At 35.4% G+C, this 12,907-nt stretch overlaps 1 protein-coding gene across 1 annotated transcript in view; it reads left to right on the top strand.

The window, feature by feature from the left end:
* KYNU (kynureninase) overlaps positions 1 to 7,554 on the top strand; it is a 109,664-nt gene extending 102,110 nt beyond the window's left edge. Inside the window, exons 11-13 of the mRNA XM_052635653.1 lie at positions 735 to 820; positions 5,905 to 6,135; positions 7,435 to 7,554. Of these exons, the coding sequence (XP_052491613.1) occupies positions 735 to 820; positions 5,905 to 6,135; positions 7,435 to 7,554 (437 nt within the window). The remainder of the gene's footprint in view (positions 1 to 734; positions 821 to 5,904; positions 6,136 to 7,434) is intronic.
* The last annotated feature ends 5,353 nt before the right edge of the window (positions 7,555 to 12,907 follow it).

Genomic DNA, 12,907 nt, shown 5'->3' with positions numbered 1-12,907 from the left:
CTGTTATTAACTTACCTTTTCAATATATTCTTAGGCAGATCATTTTTGTAAACCACATTTTTTCCTCTTTTCTAAGAGAAGTCACTTGATGTAGTAATTCTAGTGTTAAAAGTCACCGTCATACATCATTTCATTCACATTTCTGCCTTTGGAGGATATTACAATTGCAAGCCATTCAAGTCTTGATATTTTGCTGTCACTGACATGGTTTCTGGTTTGGAAGACTCTGTGGACTGTGACCCATGGAGACTGCCACCACCATTAGGTCTCAGAGGTGGGGATGAGGGAACGGTTGCTGCATCAAGGCCTGGGCCCGGCTAGTGGATGGCTGCAGTGAGAGCACTGAAGCTCTGTGGAATGCAGCCCTGGGGCCCCCAGTTCACCTGCCAGTTCCAAGGCCTAAGGCACCGATCCGCCTCTCACTGTGCTCTCCTCTACGAGCACCACTGCCAGGCTGTTAACACAGCAGGACCTCTAACTGCCTGCTAAGAATCTTGCAGTAGAAGCTGCACACCCACCCTGCCCCTATTACAGGAGCAGACAAGATGGAAGTTGCAGGTGAAGGAAAAATATACCAGTATTTTAGGTCCATGAAGTTTCTTTTAATTATCTCAAAACTCTTGGGAATAAAAGCTTTTAAGTCTTACATTTTTTCCTTCTGCTTTACTGTCATTAAAATATCCATAAAGAACACTTTTTAGATACATCCTATAAAAGTGATCTTAATTTTTCAGAACTGCAGTTAATCCCTGGAGTCAATGGATTCCGAATCTCAAATCCTCCCATTCTGTTGGTCTGTTCCTTACATGCTAGTTTAGAGGTAAGTGATCTATGCATCAAACTTCCCACATTGTCACCATTTCTTTATCTGATTGTGGCATGCTGTCATATTTTATCTGTTAATCAGCTAGGTTAATATGCACTGTGCATATACAATGAACAAAGGGCAGGGTTCTCCTATAGGACAGTGACTGTGGCTCACGTCACCCTTTATTTATATCTCCAGCCCTCAGCACAGGCTTGGCACAGTGTTGGTACTTATTATTCAATAGAACTTAGCTGGGGAGATGTATATTCAATTCTACTTATAATTTGTGTGAGCTTGAATGAGTCACTGGATTTTGTATTAGTCTTTCTATATGGAAAATAAGCCTGAAATATTTAAGTCTTGATTAATTCACTCATTCAGACATTTATTTAATAATTATCATGTGTCGGACAATGTTGTGATTACTGGGGACTCTTATTTCTTCTAGTTCTGTGAGTCAGTGAGCTGACAAAGTGCCATATGACAAAATTATGGGAGGACTTACTTTAAGGGACAAGGGAGAGTATGAATAGTCAGAGTACAGTAGACACTGCGTAAGGTTGTCCCATGAGGTAGGGTGTATATTCCCCCTTATTGGGGTTTCTATGTCATTATATCCATGGGTAATCTTTACTGTTACTGGCTTAGTATTTTTCTTTAAGTTCATTCATATTTTTGCTTGAAAGTAGTCTCACTCTAAATTATAATACTCAAAGGGTCAGTTTGGTTTTCTAGACATGCATATGTCTATTATTTCTATATATCTAGGTACTTATCTGTCTTCCCTGGTGGCTGATTCCCGGGTTGGGAAGATCCCCTGGGGAAGGAAATGGCAACCCACTCCAGTACTCTTGCCTGGAAAATTCCATGGACCGAAGAGCCTGGTAGGCTATAGTCCATGGGGTCTCAGAGTCGGACACAGCTGAGGTACTTACCTATTCATTTATACACACATATAATGCATATATATGTATATACATATATATGTCTTCTAATTATTTGGATATCAGATATTCATTAGTTTCAGATTGAGACAAAAATTTATCTAAGTAAATATATATTGTTAATAGTTATATACTCTATGATAATGTGCTTCCCCAGTGGCCCAGTAGTAAAGTGTGCCTGAAATACAGGAGACACGGCAGGAACCTTGGGTTCAATCCCTGGGTTGGGAAAATTCCCTGGAGAAGGAAATGGCAACTCATTCCAGTATTCTTGCCTAGGAAATCCTATGGACCGAGAAGCCTGATGGGCTATATAGTCCACAGGGTTGCAAAAGAGTTGTCAGATACAACTTAGTGACTAAAACAACAACAAATATGATAATGGTATTAATACACATATTAAAGAAATGCATATTTTATATACATAAAGTATATTTAAGTAAATATACATATATATTTCTAATAAAATTTTGATTTTTTAAAAGTATTGAAAGCCTCCGAAAATCATCTAGTTTAGGAAATTCTGTTGTGCCGTATTCCAGCATGAGTGACCAGATAAAGAATTCCAAAATCTCTTCCAAACCTAAAATTCTAGAACTGTGTGAAAATTCACAGCAACTTCTCGTTCTGGCCACTGGACGGCAGTGTCAAGTTCCTCTGTTTTTATACAGCTTCACCACTAGATAGTAGTAGTCAACTCCTTTCATTTCATCCCAATTTTAAAAAAACACCTACTCAGTGTGACCACTAGATGGAGCTTGTGCTATTTTCAGGTTTTGGCAGATTTTTCTGTTTTGCGTTGAAATAGACCCAGTAACAAGATTTCTCAGTGATACAAATTATATTTGGGGAGAGGTGGCGGAGTGATTAAATCTGCTTGGCAAACCAAATAATGATATTTGACTTTTTAAAAAAATATTCAACCTGAGGAACAGTTTCATTAAACTTTTTTTTTTAAGAAAATGTGTTGCAAACTTTGCAAACTTATATCAGGGAGAAAATGAATTATTAATACAATAAGGAGAAAAGAAATAAGACACAAAGGCATACCTTAGAAAGAAGTAGCACTTAAAGTTATTTCCTCTGATTTTCCTCATCTTTGCAAATTATTTCCTAGCCATATCTAGAAAATGTATTTTAGACACTATCACTTCAGTATTCTTTGCAGTGGACTGACTTCAGTATTCACTTCTTCTGCCACAGAAAAAAACAGATTCCTATTTTCCCTACCAATAGTTTTGCTCCACAAATTAACAGTCACCTAGATACGGTTTTTATTCTCAGCTGGAATCTGAAAACTGATGTATCTTCTACTTTAATATCTAAACTTAAACCTAAGAAAAAGACCCTAAATCCCCAGAAAAGGGATGTACACTTCTCTTGAGTTTCTCATCACTTAAGTATTTCTCTGCAGCCTCATGGAAATACCTTATTAAATAATTCACTGTCGAGGCTATGTTTTTACCAAAATTATCTTTAAATAATCAAACTTTGAGTTAAAGAAAGTATTTTCGAAATTCTTACTCCCCATTACAAATTGCAAAATTCTGAAATTACAAAATAATATATTTCACTATTTCCCATTCTCTAGGTAACTGTTAAGGTGTAGGAAGCAGGAGGCAAATACTCCATCCCTTACTGTGACACTAAGTATGACCTTAAACAAATGGCAACTACTCTTGAATTCATTTGCCTCAACCTTTTAATGAAGATGTTTGAACCATATTACTTCAGAGGTCACCTCGATCTTCCAATTAGTAAACATGACATTAAACAACACTTATATTTCATTTTGAAGGGTCCTATTTATATATACAGGTAGGCAATATAATTAAATAAATAGCTTTAAAATATAAAATTAGAGCATTCAATTAAAATATAGGGCAAGTCAGAAGAAATGTACTCTGCATTTCTTCAGAAAGTTATTAGGGACCCAATTTTAAGAACTTAAGAGTTGAGAATATCATGTTATACTTATTTTTCCTAATTAAAATTATCTAACTTTTCTAATTTTGAATTTATTTTAGCTAGTAAGAAAAATAACCCAAGTAGTGGAAATTCTGCTGAGAATTCTGTTATAAGCTGAATATTTTCAAAATACACTTTTCATTTTTCCTAATTAAAAAAAAAGAAAAAAGATTTCCACGGTGTTGAAAGCACAAAAATAATGAGAAGGAAAAAAAAAAAAAGGCTGTGGGGTACATTTACTCTACTTCACTGTTAACTCCTATTATCCCCTCTTAATATTTTTAACTGAGGCCTCTAAAGCGACTTTTACACTCTGTGAGAAAATTTAAAGCCACCTCAGAATGCAGCTTCTCTTGTTATGCTTGTAATGTGGAAAATAGTTTTACATTTAAACATTATTTGATTATTAACAAAGAGTACTGATATGTTAAAATCAAGATATTTGTCATGAAAAACTTTTGCTTTCTTGTTATCAAATCTGCAAGAGCGAAAGTTCATTTAAAAAACCCTATAATCTTAATATCCCCCAAAGTCTTACTGACTTACGAATACAAGTGAAATATCATTAAAAGTACTAATTTACACAGTGCCCCCATCTGCATCTTATGGGACCCAAAGCAAATCCAGAAAGTTTACTAGAATTATTTAAATAATTAAAATGTCTTCAAATTACTATGAATCACCAAAGAGAAGCTTGGAAAGATTCCTGTTTTTGTTCTTGCTTTAATTCCAAGCCTGACAGTCAGACCACTGGGTGGACCACACTTTACCTGTTCCTTGCTCCTGCCATCTGTGAGGATGCTGATTCTTGAATCAGGCTCTCTGATGGCTATTTTGTTTTACATAGGAAATGAAAAGTTGCCTCCTACCAAACTCCGTGTAACAAGGGTTAACCGAGTACTAAAGCAGCATTTTTTGCACTGAATACGTCAGATATTAGCTTCTACTTTCAGCTGAACTCTTTCCAGGTTGCAGACACAGTCCATGAGGTCTGGTTGGGGAAACAGACAGATACCTTTCTACTGTCTGATACTCCTCTCTTCTTTCAATATATTAACTTAAATATAACTCCCATCTTCTCCTTCAGCCAAATACATACCCTATGCAATAGGTCAAGGAAATCTATGCCTGGACAGTTTGAGTCCTATTAGAATGCCTACCCACACATGCCATGTATATATACAGAAAGAACTATTTTCATAGACTTCATAAAGTACAGATATCACCAAATGACCCTATTTTTGCTCTGTGGCCTACCATGATACAGAAAAGGGACATTAAGTGGCCTGCCAGTGCATCATTCTCTGTTTGCAGTTCATTCAGTTCTTATATGTAGGATATATTTTTAAACTCTACTTGACCTTAAGAGATAAGCTAAAAAAGCATGTCTGTTCTGACCCCTAATGTTCCAGCACCAGTTACTGGGTGCCCTTGTCACTCATCTTAATATAAGAAACCTCAAGAAGCAAGTGGCAGTGTTTTTACACCAGTGTTAAGAGTTCAGCAGCAGAAAAAAAAACGATGAAAGAAGAAAAAAAGAAAGACTTCAATGCTTTCAATACAAATGCTTCAGTAATATATAAGCATTATCTAACATTATTTGCTTTCCTGCCTGACAAAACTTGGCCTCATTTTTAACTCCTTGTTTTCTTACTGTTAAACTGAAAGAGATTTAGGAGTTGGTAAAATGATTATGAATAATATTGGTAACATTGCCTTGCACATAATCATTGAACTCTTACTGTATTTTTTGTGGACTAAACAAACTTTATACAGGAATAGAAAAAAAAATCTTCTTGATTATAATTGTATAAAATGTTTGGAGGAAAAATTCTGACATTTATAAAATTTAAATCCATTTATTAAGGTATGTTTTACTTGTACTAATAATATGAAGCTAATTTAAAAGAGCTCTGAAGGAACATTATGTTAACTTATTTTTTTCTGCTTTTGCAAGTATTGTTTAAACAACACTTGTACAGCTATTCTATCATGGAAACTTTGTGTTCAATTTTTAATGGCAAAGTACTTAAAAGACATGTTTTTTAGGAAAGATTATCTAAAATGGGATGTTTTATTGGAAAGGTCAGAAGCAGGCCTTTCCTTTTTATACGTGATTAACAGTAAATTTTTACTTTATAAATCAACAAGAAACTGTGAACCTGATTGTTTCTCATTCTGCAGATCTTTAAACAAGCAACTATGAAAGCACTGAGGAGAAAATCTATTTTGCTAACTGGTTATCTGGAATACATGATCAAGCATTACTTCAGCCAGGACAAAGCAGAAAGCAAGAAAACAGTCGTGAACATAATTACTCCATCTTATATAGAGGAACGTGGCTGCCAGCTAACCCTAACATTTTCTATTCCAATAAAATACGTTATCCAAGAACTAGAAAAAAGAGGAGTGGTTGTAAGTGTATCTCCTGTTTTCCTACCTGGTTTTCTCTATGCGTTGCAAATGTTGAGGATAAAATTTGAATTTTTCAGTTTATGCATTTTTCTATGATACTTAATTTTGATCAGTGAGGATAAATTAAGTGCCAACTAAGTATTCAGCACTCTGTTAACTAAAGGCACAGAGATCTGTTATTTCTGATAAAAGGGAAAACACCACAAATTTTGTTGCAGGAAACAGTATTATGTAACTTATCCATTCTTTTCATTATAGATTGGGAAAAAAAAAAATTGTGAAAACCCCAATAGAAATTTGTGGAGTAAGTAGAATTAAAGAACACATCAATATAATAGAGGGAGAAAAAGTAAATTAGTCTTGTTTAGTTTGATTGAAATAAGTTATTTTCAACCTGTTCACTGCAGTCAAGAAAGATATGTAGACACATCTTAAGAGTGTTAACATTGTATGGAATAAATTTTTGTTGCTGTTTTTTACTATTGTGCCTAAAATAGTCCTCTTTGTCTCTTGAAGAGAGCTAATAATTGTTTAATGAGCAATTCCAAGATAAATAGTGATATCTATTTCCAGGGATAATATAATTTAGAAAATACTGCACTCAGTGTTCCAAACCTTTAGGAGAGATTTCCCCAGTTTTTGGAGACACAGAATATCAGCAATCCAAATAAAATTCTACCATTTGCAAGCCATGTGCTCCTGTGAAAGTTGGTAAACATCTATTGACTTGAGACTTCTCATCCATATTGGAGTCAAATATACTTACCTCAGAAGTTGTTATCGAATTAAATGTGCCAGCAAACACAAATCATTTATGATGTTGTCTAGCCTGTAGAGGTGTCTCTTAACAACAGAGTCACAGTGATCTTCAGAGAGCTGAATTATCTGATTCGTGAGATTAGGGATTATTGAATTCAATGGAAATATAATTGACTAAAACTCTCCAGATCTCAGTGAAGTTCTCATTCATTGAAATGTGTACAAGGGTTCCAGTCTCTTCAGGGTCTTCCCACAGATAAACTACCTACCCAATCTATTGGATGCTTATAAAGGATGAGTGCACTTCAGGAAAGCACTTTAGAAATTAATGTACCAACCCATTAATATTTTAATTATTATTAAGAGAATAGCTTCAAATAACACAAACATGACATTTTACTTAAAGTGAAAAAAATGCTTACATATTAAATTGTAGGGTAATCAGTATGAATGTTTTATGTAGGTTTCTCTTGAATGCAGATTTCCATTATGTGAAAAATGTTAACATTATTGTGGCTTTACTTTTTGTTTCCCCTACAGTGTGACAAACGGGAGCCAGATGGCATTCGAGTGGCTCCAGTTCCTCTCTACAATTCTTTCCATGATGTTTATAGATTCATCAATCTGCTCACTTCTGTACTTGGCTCTGTAGAAACATAAAATAGCACTATTTTCCACAGCAACTAAAGCAAATAAAATGGAAAGCCTGCAGTTACTTTATTACTATTATTTAAGTCTTAATTATTAGAAGTATTTAAAAACTGATTACAATTAACTGGAAATGAATTCCATACTTTATAGAAAACATGACAATTCTGCTAAGGATCTGTGGTCTTGAGATCTCTATGGCTGTCCAACTTCTTGGTGTTTGGTGAAGCAAAGTATTTATTGGTGCAAGTATTATGTACACAGCCTTGATTATCTGTCACATTTCATAGTTAATGAAAAGTTTTCTGTTGGTTTAATTATAATTTGAATGACAATTTCATATGTATGTAGAAATTAGAAATATTACTTTGATTTTAAATTACCAGGCAATTTATTATAGGCACTGCCATTGAACAGTCTGAATATGTATGCTTTTTACGATGTTCCACCTAACGCCAATCTAAGGAACACAAAATACATTTTCTAGGGCAGTGGCTTTCAAATACTTTGGTCATGATCTATACTACCAAATGCATTTAATATCAGGGTGTAATTTGTGTACATGCCTTACTTCATTGATTCTAATACACAACTTTTAACACCATTTTAACATCCAATAAAGAAGAAATATCTTTCAATTTTCATTCAACAGCTTCTTAAAATTGCCACTGGCCATTCTCTCATGTTACCATCCCAGACGCTGCCATGATTCTCACACTGAGTATATATCATCCTAGATCTGGTTTTAAAGTTGTATACATAGTAGAAGCAAAAGTTGCATAAATTATTTGCTTGTGCTTTAATATTCATTACTTTATGTCATCACAACAAATGTTGGTTGAAGTTCATTAAATTGATTTCTTTACTCACTCCTGGATCCTAATCCATTTTTCATGGATGTCTTTTTATTTAATGTTATCATAATCTCTTGCTTTTGCTTAATGGAAATCACTCTGGATAAAAGACTTTAGATGCTTCTCTTCTGTAAAAGAGTGAAATAAATCACGTGAAGATTCTTGCAGTTGAGGACCAGAGTTAGGAAAAAAGTGCTCATCTCTCAAGCCCTGTCCCAAATCTATGGACTTTTCTTATTCACTGTGGGGAAAAAAAAAAAAAAAAAACCTACAGTTACATTCAGCCCTGTAAGATTCCCCTAGTTTTTAGCTGTTGATGCCATAAACACTATTCATAAATTGGCAAAATATTCCACACTTCTGTACATAAGCAGCAAGAAAAAGTAAGTACGACGTAATTATTGCCCATGATGAAACAAATTAACTTAGCCAACCACTTTGAATGGCAGAGTTAAATAAAAAGTTGCAGAGCTCCTACACCAACACCAGCAACTACTGATATTTATGGAGTACTTCCTACATACCATGTATTCTGCTATTCTATTTATATGTTATCTCATTTAGCTGAGTAGTTGCATAATTACTTTAGAAGTGTTTTCCACCTCCACTTTTGGCAAAACTCATCCTCATAGATGGAAAAATTCTCAAGACCTTAAAATCTGACCATAAATGACTTCATCTAGAAGAAACAGTTTTTGAACCTCTTAAGTGAAGCTGCTCAGTCATGCCCGACTCTTTGCGATCCCATGGACTGTAGCCCACCAGGCTCCTCTGTCCATAGGATTCTCCAGGCAAGAATACTGGAGTGGGTTGCCATGTCCTTCTCCAGGAGTTCTTCCCGACCCAGGTCTCCTGCATTGGAGGCAGATGCTTTACCATCTGAGCCACCAGGCAAGTCCTAAACCTCATAGTGGTACACTAAAAAGACATAGCTTCAGCTCACAGAGGACAGGTAGCTTAGTGGGGAAATAGATTGCATACCTATAAACATCCAAGTAAATATATACTCACAAACTATAACTTCTTCTGTGAAGATAAATGGTGATATTATGAGAGAAAAATCTTAGGGGTATTCACTAAATGGTTGAGTAAAAGAAGGTGTATGAAGGCACTTATCAGTTTAAGTTTCAAAGTATTTCATGTTAATTACATCAGAATTACATCAAATCGTGTTTAAAAACCATTCAAAGCATAATCAGCACTCTGTCCTCATCAGGTAGGTGAGAAACAGTATTAGAAACTTTCTCCCACTTTCATCCCCCTCTCTCCCTAAAGAGATAATCATTGAATTAAATGCTGTGTTAATCATTTGCTTTCTCTAAAATTTTATAACTACATATTTACCCATAAAAATATATTAGCCAAACTTGCCTGTGTGAACTTTATATAAATTAAATCATACTGTAAATATTCTTCTGCTTCTTTTGTTCAGCTTCTTATTTTTGGAGATTCATTCATTTGTTGGACATAATTTTTCATTTATTCTCATTGTTGTAATTTGTTATATAATTGAAATTGTTAATTCATTTTACTACTGATGAAGACGTGAGTTATTCCAAACATTTGTAATATTGCAACAGTGCTGCTATTAACATTCTTAGTGTACACATTCAAAAGTACAACCAGGACACACAACGGTGAAAGTGCTGAGTCACAGGCCAAACACATGTTCAACTTTGCTGTGTACTGCCAAACTTTTCCAAAGTGACTGTACCAGTTTCCGTGCCAACCAGTAGGACATGAAGATTTCCACGCTCCTCACCTTTGCCAGTGGTAGCTGTTGACTGTGTTCGTCATGTGTGCATGTTAAAACAGCCAAGGTGATTATTATTATTATTATTAAAATAACAGAGAATAAATTCTTTAGTTTCCACACAAGAACAAAAGGAAAAAAAAAAAAAATGAACACACACACAACACACCAGTTAATGCTTCAGACAACATTCTTAATTTGTGGATTAAATCAAAACCAGAATTTTTTCCTGGATTTTACACTTGCCCAGCCTCTTTTGCTTTCTGTTTTCTCCTTCCCAGGTTTTTTTGTGTGTGTGTGTGTGATAAGTGATAATTGTTTCAATAAAACATATTTATCCAAATCCCTGTCTGAAGGTCTATTCCTTGGGAACTAAATCTAAGACAGCATTTCCTTTAGCTACTCTTAATAATCATCAATATTAATATTTTATGTGTGTGCATGCTCAGTTGCTTCAGTCATGTCCAGTTCATCACAACCCCTTGGACTATAGCCTGCCAGACTCCCCTGTCTATGGGATTTTCCCATCAAGAATACTGGAGTGGGTGGCCATGTCCTCCTCCAGGGTATCTTCCTGACCCAGGGATTGAATTTGTGTCACCTGTACTGCAGGTCGATTCTTTATCCATTGAGTCATCAAGGAAGCCCAAGAATTTTATATTCCACATCTAATATATGATGAATTTACAGTTGTTTCTGTTGGTTTTCACATAAAATGCTAGTTTCCTTGTATATATTGCAATTGTTCTTTATCTTGACCTTTTGAAATTCTCTGAGAACTGGGTTAAAGTGTATTATTTGAAAGACATTCATGCTTGCTTCTGCCAGTTGCCCTGGGTCACTTGTGACTTTTTTTTCAGGCTTTTCAAATCACATGAACAGCATGCAACTGGATAGGTTAATCTATGCGGGAACCAATTAATATTTACAAATCTTCAGAAGATAAATTTTTCTTGCTGATCCTTTGCATATTTTTGGTTGTCAATATTATGCCAGGCTCTACTATCAGCATACTTACCCTGACCACTCTAGGCTTATCTCATGTCCTATTTACTTATCAGCTCTGAAGCTCAGTGACTCTGGGATATGGCACATACTCAGGATGAAAACCATGCTTTGATCCTGAGCTTACTTTGATCTTTGCTTACTTCCCAGGTTTCTGTTTTAATTCATTTTGGGGTTCCAAGAATTTCTCACTTCCATGCCATCTCATTTTAGAAGCCTTTTTTGGTTGTTGTTTTTCTTTTGTTATTTTTTTATCTGGCATCGAATTCCTTACAACAGGCTAAACAATCAAGTGAAGGTTTATGACTGAAAACCAAGACACTGTATATACTTCTTGTTTTCTTAAGTATCAGTTCACTCAGTTCAGTCGCTCAGTCGTGTCCAACTCTTTGCGACCCCATGAATTGCAGCACACCAGGCCTCCCTGTACATCACCAACTCCCAGAGTTCACTCAGACTCACGTCCATTGAGTCAGTGATGCCATCCAGCCATTTCATCCTCGGTCGTCCCCTTCTCCTCTTGCCCCCAATCCCTGCCAGCATCAGAGTCTTTTCCAATGAGTCAACTCTTCACATGAGGTGGCCAAAGTACTGGAGTTTCAGCTTTAGCATCATTCCTTCCAAAAAAATCCCAGGGCTGATCTCCTTCAGAATGGACTGGTTGGATCTCCTTGCAGTCCAAGGGACTCTCAAGAGTCTTCTCCAACACCACAGTTCAAAAGCATCAATTCTTCAGTGTTCAGACTTCTTCACAGTCCGACTCTCACATCCATACATGACCACAGGAAAAACCATAGCCTTGACTAGATGGACCTTAGTCAGCAAAGTAATATCTCTGCTTTTTAATATGCTGTCTAGGTTGGTCATAACTTTTCTTCCAAGGAGTAAGCGTCTTTTGATTTCATGGCTGCAAGTCACCATCTGCAGTGATTTTGGAGCCCCCAAAAATAAAGTCTGACACTGTTTCCACTGTTTCCCCATCTATTTCCCATGAAATGATGGGACCAGATGCCATGATCTTAGTTTTCTGAATGTTGAGCTTCAAGCCAATTTTTTCACTCTCCTCATTCACACATGTGACAAATGAATCTTACTTTTTCAATAACTCATGCATATCTATATAAATATCAATTCTTTTATAATGATAAATTTGGGTGCTATAGTAATACACAGGTCTGTTTATGTAACACTAAATTGTATTTATTATACAAAACTTACTGGAAAAAAGGCTGGATGTAAAGTCAATAACTTATTTTCAAACTAAAGAAATAAGCTTTCTCTACAGCTATTTACTGCTCGATAACTTTCAACATATTCTTGCATCCAAAACTATATGGGTTTACATTCAAATTCCATTATATCTTTGTTTCATAAATTGAGATTGTTAGAGCAATTACTTTTAAGTATTCATAAATGGATTTTGGCATAATCTTAAGAGAGAAATCCGCAAGCACCACGAAGCACATCATAAAACGATACAGTAATCACTGGGTTAGGGTACTACTCTCTTACTGAGAAGGTTGATTTGTCGCTTCTGTGGACCATTAGCATCTGCATTATGTGTTTGATAAAGGTGTGAGATACGTAACTGGCCCTCTAGTAAATTCATTTTTAATCTCAGCAAGATATTCTCAAAGAACAAAATGATAAAGAGGACTACTATAAACTAAAGGATTTAAACATTTTTGCTGTGGTTTGGCTCATTGGAATTATTAATTTTATTAATGATCTAGTGTTCCAATTTTTGACTGTT

The sequence above is a fragment of the Budorcas taxicolor genome, chromosome 2, assembly GCF_023091745.1.
Source record: "Budorcas taxicolor isolate Tak-1 chromosome 2, Takin1.1, whole genome shotgun sequence".
Taxonomy (NCBI): Eukaryota; Metazoa; Chordata; class Mammalia; order Artiodactyla; family Bovidae; genus Budorcas; species Budorcas taxicolor.
The sequence above is the reverse complement of the archived record's forward strand: the minus strand, read 5'-3'. Positions and strand labels throughout refer to the sequence as shown.